A 19,392-nucleotide genomic window follows, 5' to 3' on the forward strand; every position below is an offset into this window, starting at 1 on the left:
GGATAGAAATATAAAAAGTAGGTGAGTTGACCGTGACGTCAAGATGTATAAAATCGCTGATGATAACAAGAAATATCTGAAGATGTAGTCAATATGACGTGTTTCATTTAATTCCATATTAGAAAAACGTTTTGACAGTTTTAAAAAAGTAACTAATTTGACTAGTAGGAAAATACTCTATTCGCAAATTATGGGGATCTTTCTCTTTTCCTCCATCAAAGGCGTAATTAGAGTGACAGAGAAAGATGTCCACAATTTGCGAACTTCGATTTTCGCGGTTATAGCTCTGGATAGTGAACAACGACCTTTATAAAAAGGAAGTTTGTAGATACTCTGTGGCATTGATGTTGCCAGCATTATGTAGCAACCCATAGACTTATTAGCAACCTATGGTAGCAACGATCGAAAACTAATAAAATTCATCATAATTATTCAGATTAACTAAATTTAAAAGGAGTTCAAACGAGGACTAAAAAATTAATAAAATGTTATGTTTTTATAAAACATCATAGTTAATTGTGCCTAAATATCCTATTTTGCTGATAGTTTCCTCACAAAATATCAATACCACTGAACAATATTAGTTTTTGAACTTCAAGGTTGGTTGCCGTATGGTTGCCGTGCCGTGGTTTCGTCGATCTGTCGTGGAACTGTCAAACTATCGTTCGCCGTCAGTACGGTCAGTACGATAAAGAAAACCGAAATAAGCAACATTTCCACATATTGACACGCATTGCAACGTTGACAAATTTAATTTACCATGGCAGACAAAAGGAAAACCAAAAAACGCAAAGAGGTAAGATTTCAACATTACTACTACAACAGTACAGAGCTGAAGTATTCTTTGTGGTGATTTTCCTACGTTTTTGTGTACCTACGTGTGATTTCCCGGTGCCAGAAGATTCTCCTTGTTATCCCATCGTCTCGAGAATCTCCGTTCAATTTAGGCTTTTGCGTCGCATATCTTCCACGCGCGTGTCATTCCGAATGACGCATTATATATTTTATGTACATTCATGCTCACTGCACTCCAGTAGAAACCATGTTATTTATAATCTCCGTCATTTCATTGTGTTGCTTTAGTTTAAAGCCCATTTAAAACTATTGTGAGTCTATTATTATCTTACTGAAGCTTTCATGCATAAGATCACATAAATTTGATTTCTTGTGTCAATACAGCATCTTTATTTTAGCCAAGAAATTTAAAGTTTTCATTTAATTTTTATGTAGTAGGATGTAGCAATTTCATGCATGTTAAAATTAATGATACCATGTTTTGTTCCGTTCCAGCGAAAGAAGGTTAGATATGTTTGTTTACATTTCCTCACGGTTTGACTGCACTGTGTTTTGTTTTCTGAATCTAGAACACCACTTTGCAGCTAAGAACTAAGAACTTGTGTTGTCGTTGTATTGTGTTATTTATAAACATATTACAAGCCTCGATTAGCTATTAATTGTTTGTTTTAATCTATTTTAAACATAAATTGACTAAATGAGGCTTGTGAAGTTTATGAATGAGGGGGTTAGTTTTTTTGTGGAAGTTCAACATTATCATTCACAAGGAGGGGACTTAATTGTGTAAAATTTAATTTAAATTTAACTCTGACATATCAAGGATGGTGTTGTGCCTATGGTCCCGGAGAAAACTGACTGAAGACTGAGGATTCATAACGTAATTTTACGTGATTAAGTCCTGTAATAATGAGTAAAAATCGGGAAAGTTAGTAGAATAGCATATGTTCATATATGTCCCTATTGAGTTAATGTTGCCAGTCTGAAATATTGCACTACAGATTGGGTGAAAAATTATACTAACATTTTAGAAAATTATGGTTATATGGTTTTTAACCCTTTACCGCATGGATTTTTTATTCTCCCCGAATTAAATATATGTAATAAAACACGATAAATGTAACATAAAAAAAATTGTGAAAAAATCTATATTCGAGACAATTAAAAATAATGGTAAAAAACATTTGTTTCCAAATTTGGAACTTTATGTAATATTGGCTGACCGGAGCCCGATTATTAAACTGGTCAAATTTGGAACTATATGCAATATATGTTTGGACTTGGAAAAAAATCACTTACATTTTCAAAAACTATTTATTATTTTTATACTTATTTTTGATAAGGTTTAGGCCATAGTAGCTACTTACCACCATACGGAACGTATACTTGTTTGTCATTGACGTAGTAAAATAATTGATCGTTATTCGTTATTTGTAGCTACCATCTGTCACCGGTTATATAAAGATTTTAAACAATGCGGCTAAAGTACCTAACTCAGTAAAAATAAAATAAAGAAGTAGCTTGCCTGAGTGCATAAGGTTCCATATTTGTCAAGCTGATAAAAAAATCACTAATGCATAATGTTCCATATTAGTACAACCCTTCAAACTTGTAACGCATAGTGTTCCATTTCAGGAACAAACTTTCACGACATCATACATAGTAATTTGAATATAAATGCTGCTGAAAATTCTCGACGCTGGAAATTTATTTATTGCACTAAATATAACGACAAAAAGCTAATTACAAAATAGTCAATCACACTTGCAAGTAAAATTGCCGGACGTCGGTGGAAATGATAACGTCATATGGACCGCAAACTAGTTAGAAGCTGTATCGAGTACAGAAAACGTTCAATAGTACTCCTAGTTTCTACCTCTTACAAGTTCAGTACAACAAATGACGCTTATATCAATCCACGAGGATAATATCATTACGTTCCAAATTTGGACCCATATGCGGTAAAGGGTTAAGGTCTTTGTGGGTTTCAACTAACAAATTAAAATATGATTCTTAATAAATGATAACTTGATATAGTAGGATCACAAATGTATAAAATTAAAATACCATATCTGATATCTGAATAAAAAATTGGAGGAAACCACCTATCACACAAACCACCGTCTCACTCTCTCATTAAGCAAAATGTGAGACACAATACACTTGAATACCTTGGAATACCACCCTAAGCTGAGAGGTCCAGGTGTTTGCTTAGATTTTTTTAGCATAAGAAAAACTTCGCAGCTGTAAGCTATGCACATGTTTACTTACTGGACACATTTGTTATGTAACTTATGTAGTTCTAAATTTTACCTCATAAAAAACCTAAGACAAGAAAAACGTGGTATATAATAATGCCAAAAACTATAGTTAAAGTCGTTTTAACTATAGTTAAAGATATAAGTTAGCATAATATGTCCAATAACTAGTTACAGGTAAACAATCTTGACGTGTCTTTTATTGAAAAACACTTGAAAAACAAGTCACGGCAAGTATGTAACAATTATGAATCATATACGATTATTTACATTCTTTCTTTTGCTTTCAAGTCTATGTGTTTATATGTATTTTTTATGGTTTTGTGTTTTAATATTTTACTTTTATATTCATATTGACGTCCCAGGGGTAAAGGCAAAAGGTACCTTATGGCGGTTGGCGCTTACGCTATTATTAACGTCGCTCCAATATTACTGGGGCGCTATGCGACGTAAGCGCCAGCCGCCATAAGGTACCTTTTTCCGCGGAACGTCACATATTATAAATCACCTAGTCTAAGAGTTGAAATAAATAAAGAGAATAAAAACGTGAGTAGGCGACTGCCGATATAGTACACGATTTACCATGCGTTTTATGAGATTTACCTTAAAAACAACTCTGGGCTATAACCGCGAAAATCGAAGTTCGCAAATTGCGGGGATTTTTCTCTGTCACTCTAATTACGCCTTCGTTAGAGTAAAAGAGAAAGATCCCCGCAATTTGCGATTTTCGGTTTTCGCGGTAGCCGCTCTGTTATGCAAGCTTGGAAGTACTTAATGATACGGATCGTGATCAGTGGTCAGTAACCATGAAATAAATACTTTGTTCATAGATACAAGTTGTTTCACCGAATCTGACTTCAATAGATTGAACGAATGAATATACTAAATAATCTGTGTATTTTAAAACGCGTCACAAATATAGTAAAAAAAACCGGACAAGTGCGAATCGGACTCGCCCACCGAGGGTTCCGTACTTTTCAGTATTTGTTATAGGGGCAACAAAAATTCTTGTCTTAGTAATAATAGGGTTCCGTTTTTACCCTTTGGGTACGGAACCCTAAAAATGATTCCAAAGGATAAGAATTTCCCTTTATCATTTCGCTCTTCCGAGCGACAAAATTGCATGCATTAATTAGACTTGTCTATAACACGTGCGGAGTGTAGTGTCATGTCATGTTTACAAACAAAGTAAATTACTTTCCACGACAAAAGGTACCTTATGGCGGCTGGCGCTTACGTCGCATAGCGCCGCAATTATATTGAAGCGACGTTAATAATAGCGTAAGTGCCAACCGCCATAAGGTACCTTTACCCGTGGGACGTCACAGTTAACCTATTAGCACGCATACAATGTAGTAACGATTCTTATCAGAGTAATCAGCTTGTCCAATATGTGTAATGCGCGCATTAGTGCAATCAATTTTAAAGGTGCTTGCACACAGAACTCACGGTTGGCTAGCAGATATGTAAAGCCTGACCAGGCCCCAATTTCACCACGGCTACAATTGTCAGTGACATATGTCGAGCGACAATCGTTTCTTGTGACAATTGTCATAAACTTAGCAAGAGAAATAACTGTTTTTTTCCGATATAATAAGGTTTTTTAATAATACAATAATGGTGGCAAACGGGAATACGGCGCGCCCGATGGTAAGCGGTAACCGTAGCCCATGGATGCCTGTGACGTCAGCAACAGTGATATTTTACAATTGTCACACCTGTCACCGATGTGAAATTGGGGCCAGGGATATATGATCATTGATCACGCGCCATGTTGCGGAATTTCACTGGAACTATATTTTTTTTTCATACTATACTGAACTGTCACCCTATACATGAGAATAAAATCGGCCTCTTGATAATGATCAAATATTAGTCAGATTCTGGTCGGCCTTTTGTTATGCTATCGAGACCCACATTCGACACGCATCAAAGTAATATCATCTTCAGGCCTTATTCCCATCTCTACTTGGAGTCTGCTCTCCTAGTCCTTAACCTTTTGGCCGCCGGACCTAGTCCGCAAAGACGCTCACTCACACGCCAGAGCAAATTTTAAGTAAACAAGTAATAAAAAGTTTAGGGATTGCAAATAGTGATATCGATATTTACAATATTTAATAAAAATCTTTTTAATTTAGCTTTGTTCTTATCCTGTTTTAATTTCATTCCAAATTGCCAAAATTAAACATATGTTTTACACCCGAAAATGTTTAAAATATAGGGATTTAACATAAAAAACAACCACTAAACAATGTCGATTCAAGACGTGATATCGCCGCACTAGGCTGTACGAGAAGTCTTTTATACAAGACAACGGCGCCCATGGACTGCCCGCAGTGCAGACCGACAAGGACTGTTTCCGCGCGGATCAATTAATAATAGTCTCTAGGTCAACGGCGTAAGCGCTTGTCGGTACGTAAACTTTATTGGCGTAACGTTAAAGCTGCGCATCATGTGTCGATAAAGTCAATATACCGGAACTGTTTTAGTGAAAATTACACGTGGGTTGAATTTTTTATGAGTGAAGATATTATTCCGGAATTAGAATCTATCATTATAATTTCAGTTTGGTTTACATTAATATAGGTAAACTCTTATCAAAAAAACGTTCAACGACTTGTTATAAAAAAATTACACATTAACTTCAATGTTATAACAATAAAAGTAAAGTCTGATAAACAGGTATGTCCCTGTACCACACTTGTGCGAAGCGGTCGCTGCGGTGTATCCCTTCCCACTAAGCTATAAAATAACATCAATTTTTTTTTTTATTTATCTCTTCTGCAATTAAATAGTCCACAATCTACAATGGCAAATTTACTTGTCTGACTCTACTTTATAGAGCTAAAGAAGCTACCTGAACTTTAAATATAGTTATGCCTATCTGACTCTCGTTCTACGTATTCTAGTAAGTAGTTACCTACTATTCGTTGAAAAAAATTGGCGATTAACAAGTGTTCAAATACTTAGATAAAAACATATTTCTGACTTTATATTTACTTTAAAAATTCCCATATCGAGTTAACATTCCCATCCCTAGCTGTCTTTTATACAAGACAACGGCGACGAGGAACATGAAAAATGTTGAAAATTGGAGCAATTTTTTTAAATGCCTTATTATAAAAGAAGGGATTTATATAGCGGCTTAAAAAGCAAATAAATGAAAAAAGAAAGACTTTAAATATGAACACGAGTGTAAATGAAATTGCAATTGTTATTATTTTCACATTAACTCAGTGGTTGAATTTGTGTCTTGTATACAAGACGACGGCGCCAGCGTATCGTTCTATCGTTGTCTTCTATACCGGACAACGGCGGTCAAAGGGTTAATCTCCAGAGTGGTCTTTTCTGGGTCATCTCTTTCTCATTATTGATGTTTTAATGGTATTTTTTTATGACTGACATCCGTGTAGTTCAGATCTTCCTAATGCCTTCGTTTCGGTTCAAAGTCTAGAATTAGAACAAAGAAACGTCTGCAGCGATTTTGATAGCCCACACAGAGCAAGTGTTATTTATACGTCACATTTCATAAGAAGTTTAACGGTTAAAATAACACTTGCACTAACTTTACCAGTTTCTTGTCATGTGGTCAGTGTGGTCACTGGTTACGCATCAAAGAATAGTATTATAGTAGAGTCGTTTTTGAATCCTTTTAATAAAGACTTCATGAACTATTTTGTAGGTTTTATCTTAATTATCATGCGTTATTGTATGATGTGTATTAGGGTGGTTCACGTTTGTATGGGAAAAATTCAAACTCCAGCTAGAAAAAGCGGCACCCTCTCATTTTATTACACGTGTTCTGTTGACTAAATATGCCAAGTTTTGTAATCTTATCTCAACTACAAGGGGATGCTCAAACACTTTGAAATTTTTCAAAGTTGTATGAAATCCAAAAGAAACAAGTTATTATTTTTTTCAGTTTTATGTAAGTAGTAGTTTTCACATTATTTTAAAGTGTGATTTAAAAGTTATTTGATGAAAAACCATTTATATTTCTATTTTTTATGATTTTTTAGGTGAAATTCTAAAAATCTTACTTTTCGAAAAATTATAAAAAATAGAAATAAAACTGTTTTTCTACTTAAAAACTTATAAATCACATGTGCAAATAATGTGAAAACAGATACTTAAATAAAAATCTGAATAATAAATACTTCTGTTTTTTGGTTTTCATACAACATACAAAATTTTCAAAGTGGTTGAGCACCCCCTTGTAGTTGAGATAAATTTACGAAACTTGGTGTATTTTATCAGCATAATAAGTGTAACAAAATAAGGGGATGGCCCGTCGGAAAATAAAAAAAAATGTTTTTTGAACCACCCTAATGTGTATGTGTGATATGTGTGTACAGAACCCCTAGTGTAAATTTCATTCGATAACGTAACGAGCGTTCGCGTTTGCGTTATGTCTATTTTTGAATGGGATTTTGAACAACGCGCCAATGAAATTTACTCTAGCGTACAGAACTCATGCATTCTATGTAAAGATGCGTTTTCGAATTACTAAAAAAAACTGAATTTTAAGCGCAGTGCCTCCTAAAAACAAGTCGAAGTCTTCAAACATAGACTCAAGAGACTCGAGTTCCTACCAACACTAATCTAAACGAGTCTAACCTTGTGATAATCAACAAAAAATACAAGAGTAACACTTTGAATGTCTCCTTATCTTACCATCCAATAAAATAAAGACAGATCAGGACCGCTATGCGCCAATTCAAAGCGCCTACATGTCTTAGCGGCTAAATGTCCCACTTTCCGTACTTTCACCAGCTACTCTAAACTAGTATCACAGTTAACGCGTCTGAGAGCGGTCGTGAAAGCTCGCGATGGTTAAACGGTGGTATGTGAGTGTCCGGCTTTATTTTATATTTTTATAAATGTTTAACACCCCTGTGTTGCGAGTGAGAAGAGTGTTTAATACCGCTGAGTTTAGTTAGTGTATTTTAAGGAGTTAATTTAGTTTAGAGGAATATTTTTTTTTTATATTTCGGTTTTGCTTGTGTGAATAGGCGACTTGTTCTAGAGTGTTCTGAAGTTTAAGTTTTTGTATTTATTGTGTGTTGGTGTCAATTCGTATTTTTGCGAGAATGTGTGTAGAGTTAGACCAAGAAAAGTCTACAGAGGATTTGATAGCCCACGCAGTGCAAGTGTTATTTTAAACGTCAAACTTCTATGAAATTATGACTAGTTCTGGTATAGTATCGACCTGGGTAGAGTAGATATATTTTTCTATTGTAATCTATCTTATTTCCTTGTAAAGTAACCCTTGAATTACTAAAATTACCCCCTTGAACTTTACGCAGTTTTCAACTGCATTAAAATCGGTCTAGCAGTTAACGAGTTTATGCGCACGAGTGGACGCGTTCGGGTGCTTTACGACTATTTTCGTAGTGTTTCTTAGGACTTCGGATTTCGAACGAGCATATGTAGCGAACGCATAAATATAAAGGGGTGAACCAATTTTTTTGTGTCACTCGTTGACATGGCTACGATTAGTTGTCTAGGAGACAAAATACTCTTGGAATCCTGATTTTATGGTATTTAAATGTATAAAACATGCATTGTTGTGGTAATTATAACCAATTTCCATAATGCGCCATCTACTAAGCATGTTAATAGAACATCTCCGAACAAAGTGTGCTAGTATTGTCCCTTGGACAACACAAAAGCAATCAGTAAGCTACCTATATAATATTTTAATTATTAGTGTTATTACCTATACATTAAACACAAAATTATATGTTCGCAAGAATCGTAAGCGACGCGGACGGATTGCTTGTAAAAACATTAGGTACTCTTTCACTTTAGGTTAGGGTTCTGTACCTCAAAAGGAACAAAAACGGAACCCTTATAGGATCACTCGTTATTCGATTAATTACACAATAACCATATAACAGTAAAAAACTCGTAACTGTTAAACACCTGACCATGACAATGATCGTGATACACACCTGAACCGATTCATTAGTATGCTTATCCAACTATCAAGTAGGCAAGTAGAACACTCGAGCTGTAACTAACATTGAACTCTATAAACGTAGTGTTACGACGCAATTTTATTTGTAGATTTTTTATTTGACGTACGCGTTAAGATCGTCTTGAACGTAGAATATTAAACTTTACTCATACTGTGTTAAGACTCAATTTCAATTAGGTGTGATGACATGCAGATTATAGTTGCCTCCAGAAACTCGCGAACTAAATTGACATGAGTTTGACAAATAAAATGATACCAGGAATAGCAAAGAAAAAATAGTCAGGGGTATTTGTCGATAAAATGATATCGATAAGTAAGATGCACCTACTACCCATGTGATAATTATAAAGGGGTCACAAACGATTTCGATTTGTATGAATGTGACGAGAAATGTGGTTGATTCGATTGTAAGATTGTGACGTTACCAATTAAATCAAGAGGTGCAGATGTGAAACTAACAAATTTCAATGTTAAGACGAAACAGGACCTGAGTTTTAAATATTTTAGGTAAATATACCCATCTCGCTAACGGAAGCGGCTCCTAAACTAGTGCGATAAGGACAAGGCGAAAAATCCTGCGTAAAAATCTCAAAAATCGAGGTTTCGTACTCGACTGTTTCCTCCAAAACTTAACCAGTCATAACCAAATTTGGAAAGCTAAATGATTATGAAATTATCTGTGCCGGACCGTTTTGCTTTTTTGGCTAATTGATATCAGTTTTGAATACTACGCCTCTCATTGCGGCATAGTCAATGAGCCCATTTTGGCCATTTTTGAAAGGCTCTAAGAGAGCGCCTTAAAAAAACAAAAATATCAAAAAAGCAAAACGGTCCGATAGATATTGACAATATTAATCTGTGTTGAAAAAATCATTGCTCTAGCATTAAACCCCACGGAGAAAACAGTCGAGTACGTTTGCATGGAGATATGACCACTCCTGTTGGCTCTTAATAGGCAGGTTTGGGGGCAAGTTGTTTATATCAAGAGCTCGCGGTTGTCGCCATAAATCTAAAATTGGTGATTTAATTTTATACAATGTGACCGGTAGATGAGATTGAACGATAATTAAAGTTAGACCAAGAAAAGTCTGCAGCGATTTTGATAGCCCACGCAGTGCAACTGTTATTTATACCTCATAATTTCATAGAATTTTGACGTTTAAAATAATACTTGCACTGCATGGGCTATTAAAATCGCTGCAGATTTTTTTTGGTCTAATTGTATTTAAATTCTGACCTAATTGTCAACATGAATGTCTAGTTTCCAACGTCCCTAACGTTTTAATGTTTACGTCCACACCACACAAAATAAATGAGAAATCTTATCTTATTTCGCCGTCTGGGCGAATATATAAATAAGGCTATTTGTATTTTGAGCCAAGATCACGGTTTTTATGTTATCACCTACAACTTGTTACTCTAGCTGTAAGTTTTCCTAACAAATAAAATAAATATAATAAAATATTTATATAATTAACTACAATATGTTTATCCAATATCCTTGTATCGATTACTATAAAATTGCACAAAAAATTATCGAAATACCAAGTAACATTTGTAAAATAATTTAAATTACTTAAAGATACTTTTTAACTGACCGCGCAACAGTAGCGCCGCTAGCGGTGAATTCTCGCGATATTCTCTAATCCAAACTTTTTTGAAAATATCGATATGAACAGCACTGGCCAAACTGTGGTATCATTTGTGCACATTGACCTGTCAATTTAGTTCGCGAGTTTCTGGAGGCAACCTTAGAATTAAGTTTGTCACAGTTATGCGTAAATTTTTTTATGGCCTGGTTACGAGACCATATTGGTTAGTATAAGTTAGTTTGTTGTGTTCGAATTGGAACGGACAAAAAGTAGAGGATGTATTTTCTTTATTGTGTCAGAAAGAATGAGGTCTAGAGGATAATGTCCATGAACAGTCAGCAGCAGAAGTTGCTAAGCGGGCGAGGTGTTCAAAGTGATTTTGACGCGACTTTATTGTTAAGAGAATAAGAGCGTGTCAAGGTAATTTTGAACACCTCGTCCGGGTCGCCACTTTCCCGAATGAAGGTTGAGGGAGGCGATGGCTGAGATACGCGTCATACTCGTGAACGGGTGCTGTTTGTGGAGACTGGTATGTTAAGCTAACACGAGCTATTAGCTATATATACTATACTTAGTAACTTTTATTAATTAATTACAGTGAGACGCCTCATTCTGTTCTCGTATGTTTCTTTTCTTTTAATGAATGTATTAATTATACAGGATATTGACTCTTGGAGACCTTATACATCTCTAAGGATAACTTGATAAACTATATAATCTTATAGTTCTGACACCTAGAGACATTTACACCTCTAAATATTATAGATTTTTTTTGTGTGTGTTTTTTTATCTGTATTTTGTATGTAATTCGACATTAAGAGACCATATACATCTCTTAGTAATTGTAATACGTTAGATTGAATTGTTAGTTTTATTTTATAAAATTGTTGATGTTATTATTTTTGCTTTTATGTAAATTCAATGTTGACGTGTAAAAGTGCCCTTGTGGCCTATTTGCTGAATAAATGTTGATGTTTGATGTTTGATGTTTAGCAACTGCTGACTGAACAACTGACATTTTGCTTTTAAAGCCTGACCAGTAATATATAATCAATGATTATATCATTGTCAAGAGGGCGCTGTATATTCTCATGTGTAGGGTGACAGTTCAGTAATATGAAAAATATAGTTCCAGTGAAATTCCGCAACATGGCGCGTGATCATATATTCCTGTTCAGCTTTAATGAAAATGAAAAAAAAAATATTTTAGACTCCATGTATGTATCCATATATTTGTCTACAAGGCTATATTAGTAGGTAACAAAGAAAACAAACTTGAATGTGAACTCGTATTTCATCTGTAGTATGTCAGGATTTTCTATCATAATCGGTTAACAAATTGCTTACGATTAATGAGATTTACTAACCGTATTATTTAACTTTATCATTACCACATTAACATTTGTCCATTTATGTCATGTAGATAAAGTAACCTTGACGTAGGTACGCATTTGTATATTGTAATATAAGTACTATATAAGTATTTGATAAAGTTTTCTGATAAAGGTCAACAACCTTAGCTAGTTTATGAAACTTGCTCTTTTTGACTATTATACATTACCTCAAAAATTTCCTTACGGCTCGGCCACGACATTACGCGACTGGCGACGGCGGCAGCGACAACCATAGGTGGAAACGAAAGGTCATATTGCTGTGTCTTGTTCCAACCTATGGTTATCGCTGCCGCCGTCGCAAGTCGCGCAATGTCGTAGCCGAGCCGTTACTCAAGGGACACGGAACGACGTGACGCCGACCGACGTACACCAGCTGCAACATTGCCTAGACACTTGATGAATTCATTCATTCATAATGTGGCCATGCAATTTTACAGCTATTGTACATTTGTGTTAACTAATGTATTTTAATGTATCACACTTAGAACTCTCGCGTTTTGTACACATATTTAATTACACAAACAGGATTACCGCGACCGCGATATAATTTAATTGCTTTTACCTTAAATTCCGACGTTTCAGCTGAGTTGCACCAGTCTTTCTGTGACCGTTTCAGTCTTTCAGTTCAGTCTTTCCGTGACCACAGCTGGTGCAATTCAGCTGAAACGTCGGAATGTAAGGTAAAAACAATGAAATTATATCGCGGTAGACCCGTTTGTGTATCTGGCGGTCGGCGTCATCGCCAAGCGGGCTCTGGGGACCGATTTTTGAATTTCGATCGCTCGATTTCGTCACTCGAAAATCGGTGGAAAATAGCGAAATGCAAATTTTTGAAATACGAGCGATATAAATTTGGAATCGAGTGGTATTGACCACTCGTTTTCAATTCTATTAGTAGAATTTAAATGCCTAGTAGTGGAGATATTATGGAACGAAATACACGAAATCCAGCGGTCGAATTTCAAAAATCGGCCCCCAGGGCTATAACCGCGAAAATCGAAGTTTGCAAACTGATGCGGGCATCTTTCTGTGTCACTCTAATTACGCCTTCATTGAAGTAAAAGAGAAAGATCCCCGCAATTTGCGGTGCGTTACGTGTCTTCTACAAACCAAGTATTTCCATTCCAGGAATACGGGGAGCCCCCCGAGTCAGAGAAGCCGACGCGCGAGGAATACTCCGTGGCCAAGTGGCTGAAGGCCAACGTGCCCACCAAGAAGACCAAATTCCTCAACCATCATGTGGAGTACTTCACTGGTATGTTAGCATGGTCAATTGTCATACACCGTGGAACTTAAGAACCCGACAAATTTGATGAGTCCAGGGAAATATTTATCCTGTCATGGTCCATTTTTTTATTCTCATCCTTTAAAGTTATAAGGAAATATTGTGATTTCAAATATATTCCTAAATATTTCAAAAGATGTTATGGCACAGTATGGCGTATTATACTAGTATTAGTAGAAATAATGGTTTGTTATTGCTATTCGCATGCTTATTCATTTCGTTATAAATAAGATAGGTATTGACCAAATGTAGAGACCCGAATATCGTACTGAGATAGTATGAATAATGTGCTAAACTGAATAGGTAGATGGATTAACACACAGCGATGATGTTTAATACAAGTCAAAACTTAAAACCTTGATTCGACGTCTTCATACCTACTTAACCATTACCTACATAACCTTGATAGATTTTCTTTAAATTTTCTGTACACTCGTTGCCTCGTGTCATGTAAACTGTGTCACAGAATCCTTTTTAAACTAAGTAGCTAATCGGAAAATAGGAAATGCATCCATGGTACGACTCCCGATATAGAAACGCGACTCGTTTCATTCGTAAATTTATTTTTGTATTTTTTGTTACTAAAGACGCGAGACGGGACGTGTCTTTCATTAGACTAATTTTTCGATCTATTATTGCTGGACTCATTCGTATGTTTGATTGGATAGATTATTCATTTTATTAAACTTATGTTCATCATGTTATCCGTAACCGATGAATATAGGTACCTACTTATTTGCTATAACCGGCATAGTAAAAATATGCCGGCTTATTACAGTTACACATTGTATATTTTTGACAGTCCTTTAACACATCAGTGCCGAAAACCCGCTGGCCCCAATTTCACATCGGTGACAGGTGCGAGAATTGTAAAACATCACTGTTGCTGACGTCACAGGCATCCATGGGCTACGATTACCACTTACCATCGGGCGGGCCGTATTCCTGTTTGCCACCATCATTATTATTTAAAAAAAAAACTTTATTATATTGGAAAAAAACAGATATTTCTCTTGCGAAGTTTCTGACAATTGTCAAGATTTAGAAGAATTGTAGGTAATTCTTGACAGGTAATGAGTTATATGACTTATATGTCGGCATTTTGTGACAATTGTATATAGTGTTTCTTGTGTGTTGCCAAAGCTAACCTCTTGTCCTATCTTATATTTTGTTTAAATAATAGAATCGGGAATGAAATATAAGTACCTCAAGATGCATCTGAATTCAAATAAATCGCGACCGTTAAATATTAGACGCCACAGCCCACAATGATTACATTAAACTTCCTACTTCTTTCATCAAACAATTTAAAAACTAGAGCAAAGCCGACCGCTCCATATAGAGAATTGTAACAGAGGCGCGTGTTATTAAACATTTGCTCCGACGATCGATAAGATGTGTCCAATCGATTCGGGCTGTGCTTCTAATATCGATAATTCGATAATCGAATCGGGTTGATCGAGACGCATTAGTTAAAACGCAGTTCTATTAACTTAACACATTGATTGCCGCCAAGCCAAACAAGACATCCTCGCCAGGCCACAACAATTTCGTCATATCCTCCTAAGGCCCAGCCATACAAATGAAAAATGCAAAATTAGCCACAGAAATTTGAACCTACAGTGCAGGAAATAGAGTTGATTTTAAGTTGTTCAAAAACTGAACGAAACAGAGCAAAAGCAACTCTGTTCCAATCGAATATGATTTAAATTTCTTTGAACTGAATAAGTACTATAGGTAGGACCTTGGGCCTTAGGAGGATATAAAGCAGTAGTACTCGTACCACGATCCCGACTATGGGGTCGTCCGGCCTGGGAACGAAATCATAAAATACCGCCCCAATTTCACCACGGTGACAAGTGCGACAATTGTAAAATATCACTGTTATTGAGATCACAGGCATCCATGGGCTACGGTTACTGCTTACCATCGGGCGGGCCGTATTCCCGTTTGCCATCATCATTGTATTATTAAAAAACACCTTATTATATCGAAAAAAAAAACAGATATTTCTCTTGCGAAGTTTCTGACAATTGTCAAGATTTAGAAGAATTGTAGGTAATTCTTGACAGGTAATGAGTTATATGACTTATATGTCGGCATTTTGTGACAATTGTATATAGTGTTTCTTGTGACAATTGTCATAAACTTAGCAAGAGAAATATCTGTTTTTTTTTTCGATATAATAAGGTGTTTTTTAATAATACAATGATGATGGCAAACGGGAATACGGCCCGCCCGATGGTAAGCAGTAACCGTAGCCCATGGATGCCTGTGATCTCAATAACAGTGATATTTTACAATTGTCGCACTTGTCACCGTGGTGAAATTGGGGCGGTATTTTATGATTTCGTTCCCAGGCCGGACGACCCCATAGTCGGGATCGTGGTACGAGTACTACTGCTTTATATCCTCCTAAGGCCCAAGGTCCTACCTATAGTACTTATTCAGTTCAAAGAAATTTAAATCATATTCGATTGGAACAGAGTTGCTTTTGCTCTGTTTCGTTCAGTTTTTGAACAACTTAAAATCAACTCTATTTCCTGCACTGTAGGTTCAAATTTCTGTGGCTAATTTTGCATTTTTCATTTGTATGGCTGGGCCTTAGGAGGATATGACGAAATTGTTGTGGCCTGGCGAGGATGTCTTGTTTGGCTTGGCGGCAATCAATGTGTTAAGTTAATAGAACTGCGTTTTAACTAATGCGTCTCGATCAACCCGATTCGATTATCGAATTATCGATATTAGAAGCACAGCCCGAATCGATTGGACACATCTTATCGATCGTCGGAGCAAATGTTTAATAACACGCGCCTCTGTTACAATTCTCTATATGGAGCGGTCGGCTTTGCTCTAGTTTTTAAATTGTTTGATGAAAGAAGTAGGAAGTTTAATGTAATCATTGTGGGCTGTGGCGTCTAATATTTAACGGTCGCGATTTATTTGAATTCAGATGCATCTTGAGGTACTTATATTTCATTCCCGATTCTATTATTTAAACAAAATATAAGATAGGACAAGAGGTTAGCTTTGGCAAAAATTTTTTACTTACCTCAAAAGTCTCAAAACCAACTGCGTCGAAAGCAAAAAAGTTAATGATTGTAATTCCAAAATCATCCGTAATTCCAGCATAGTAGACAGCGGAAGTCATTTGGAATTACTTTAACATACCTTAGTGATTACAATAAAATTATTTTTTCAGGTGTGAAAGCTGTAGACGCACTCTTGACCTCAAAATGGGCGACGGGCAAGAATCCCATCTTCACAACGAGGCTCGAGGTCACAGACTACTTGCACCAGATGCTGCTGCACAAACTGTTCCACAGGGCTAAGAAGGTAAGATCCTTCTGTCTGTCTGTTTGTCTGTTACCTGAACCAGTCTGTCGTCAAAATGGGCGACGGGCAAGAATCCCATCTTCACAACGAGGCTCGAGGTCACAGACTACTTGCACCAGATGCTGCTGCACAAACTGTTCCACAGGGCTAAGAAGGTAAGATCCTTCTGTCTGTCTGTTTGTCTGTTACCTGAACCAGTCTGTCGTCAAAATGGGCGACGGGCAAGAATCCCATCTTCACAACGAGGCTCGAGGTCACAGACTACTTGCACCAGATGCTGCTGCACAAACTGTTCCACAGGGCTAAGAAGGTAAGATCCTTCTGTCTGTCTGTTTGTCTGTTACCTGAACCAGTCTGTCGTCAAAATGGGCGACGGGCAAGAATCCCATCTTCACAACGAGGCTCGAGGTCACAGACTACTTGCACCAGATGCTGCTGCACAAACTGTTCCACAGGGCTAAGAAGGTAAGATCCTTCTGTCTGTTTGTCTGTTACCTGAACCAGTCTGTCGTCAAAATGGGCGACAGGCAAGAATCCAATCTTCACAACGAGGCTCGAGGTCACAGACTACTTGCACCAGATGCTGCTGCACAAACTCTTCCACAGGGCTAAGAAGGTAAGAACTTCTGTCTGTCTGTCTAACTCTACACGCTTAAACCGCTGAACCAATCTGTCGTCCATTATGAGCGACAGGCAAGGCGGCTCGAGGTCACAGATTATCTTGTCATGGTGTCACGTATCAGTGTCTACGAGCCCCTATGCACATGTTTTCGTCTAGTGAGACCATTTTTTGAGGTTCTCGCGTTTGTTCAAAAATAATGTATTTGTTTAAAAATTACGAATATTTAATGCTTATACTAATGTAATAATCTTATATGGTAATACTCAGCAATAAGTAAATCCAAATACAAGAAATACCGTTTGTACTGAAAGGAAAAAAATAATGCTTTTTTTATTTTTTTATTGACGGGTAGGATTACAACATATGTGAAAAGGTCTATTACTAGGGCAATAGGGCTCTGCCAATGTACTGACAATTTTGTTTCGAGCCCATGCATGCAGCAGTGCTGTAGGAGAGGACAATATGATTTGGACAACGTTTTTGAAAAGTCCTTTTTTTCAGCAATAAAAGTCTCATGCAGTTTTATTACTACTTACTTACTTACTTACTTGGTTGGCGCGATGACCCAAAATGAGTCTTGGCCTCCAACACAAGAGCACGCCACTTTGATCGGTCCAGAGCGGTATCCCGCCAGCTTTCGCCGACTCCGAGCTCACGGAGATCTGCCTCCACTCTATCTGCCCAACGGTATTTAGGACGACCAACAGGACGGCGTCCATTTGGTCGACCCAAGTAGGCCTTTTTGGCTGCCCGATCTTCACCCATCCTTTCGAGATGGCCAAGCCAGCGGAGACGGTGCAGTTTTATTATACGATCAAAATAAACTACATTAAACATTGCTATTTTGGTTCCCATTACCGGGTCATTTTATGTTCGAATGTGTAAAATTTGTTAAAATAAACAAAATTGTTGCGTGGAACTAGACGAAATAATTTGCATCGGGGCTGTACGAGCTATCACGAATAATATTCTCAGAAGCCATTAAATCAGAAAAAATTAGAGGTAAGTAAATTACCTCTTCGACTATATTTATGGCTGACGTCTAAACCTCAGAAAGTAAAGCTTTCGTGAATTTATTGTCTCCCTGCCATCGTATTCTGCTCCAATTATATTTTGCATTATGCATGTTAGTTTTATGAACTTTCTCTGTGTGGCTTCGTTGCCTGATATTAAAATATTTCATTTCAGGTACCAGTGAGCGAACAGGAGTTAAAAGGCAAGAAGAAGAAGGACGCAGATAAAAACAAGAGTGGCGATGAAAAGGACGAGAAGAGTCAGGTCAGCGCGAGTGAGGGAAAGGTAAGAATACCCAATGATATTATACAACTATCATCGAAACATCGTGCCATCGCGAAAGGTCGCGAAATTCATGACAGCGCGTGGTTCCAAGACCTTGCCCGAAAACGCGCAAAGAGGCACAAATCCACCTGATGATGCCGACATGGCTCCCAGCTTCAGCTGCCACAAATGCGGTCGCAAATGCCGGTCCCGCATTGGCTTATACAGCCACGAGAGACGTTGTTCCTCGCTTACAGACGCTGCATAAATCATCTGTCAAGATGTTGAAGGCCTGAATAATACAACTATAGGTAGATACATACATAGGTTATACTAATAAAGAAAGTACGCTTAGCATGAGCAAAGAGAATAGAGTGTATAGAAGCGGATTGTCAAAGTAAATTATGTAGCCACTGTAAATTTACTGCCACTTTCGACAGAAGATTAACACTGTTAGAACGCCATTTGACTTTGATCCTTATTCTTTCACTGATATTTCAGTAAATGTACTGTAGCTACATAATTTACCATGACAGTAACTCTCTATTTCAAATTATCTCTATTTCAGATGTGTTTCTACTGCAGTAACAACAACATATAAAAAAATAATGCCTATTTGGTATCTATAATGTTATGTTATGACCTATTGTCTTTTTATAGTTCACTATTTCCTCACATATTATTTTTATAATTCATAATAATTCATTTGCAAAAAAAGGAGTTAATTGTGCTATTAGCGCTGTCTTGTATTATTAATAGACAGATCTATGATTGGAACAAGACTCATTATAGACTACGCTTCGGTCTATGATAGGGGTTGGGATACGCATAAATGTGTTAGTTATCTTATTTATG

At 36.7% G+C, this 19,392-nt stretch overlaps 1 protein-coding gene across 1 annotated transcript in view; it reads left to right on the forward strand.

The window, feature by feature from the left end:
* The first annotated feature begins 621 nt into the window (after positions 1-621).
* LOC134670422 (translocation protein SEC62) overlaps positions 622-19,392 on the forward strand; it is a 33,344-nt gene continuing 14,573 nt past the window's right edge. The window contains exons 1-4 of the mRNA XM_063528269.1: positions 622-796; positions 13,145-13,271; positions 16,504-16,637; positions 18,448-18,558. Coding sequence (XP_063384339.1) covers positions 761-796; positions 13,145-13,271; positions 16,504-16,637; positions 18,448-18,558 — 408 coding nt within the window. The 5' untranslated portion in view covers positions 622-760. The remainder of the gene's footprint in view (positions 797-13,144; positions 13,272-16,503; positions 16,638-18,447; positions 18,559-19,392) is intronic.

The sequence above is a fragment of the Cydia fagiglandana genome, chromosome 13 (genome assembly GCF_963556715.1).
Source record: "Cydia fagiglandana chromosome 13, ilCydFagi1.1, whole genome shotgun sequence".
Lineage (NCBI taxonomy): Eukaryota > Metazoa > Arthropoda > Insecta > Lepidoptera > Tortricidae > Cydia > Cydia fagiglandana.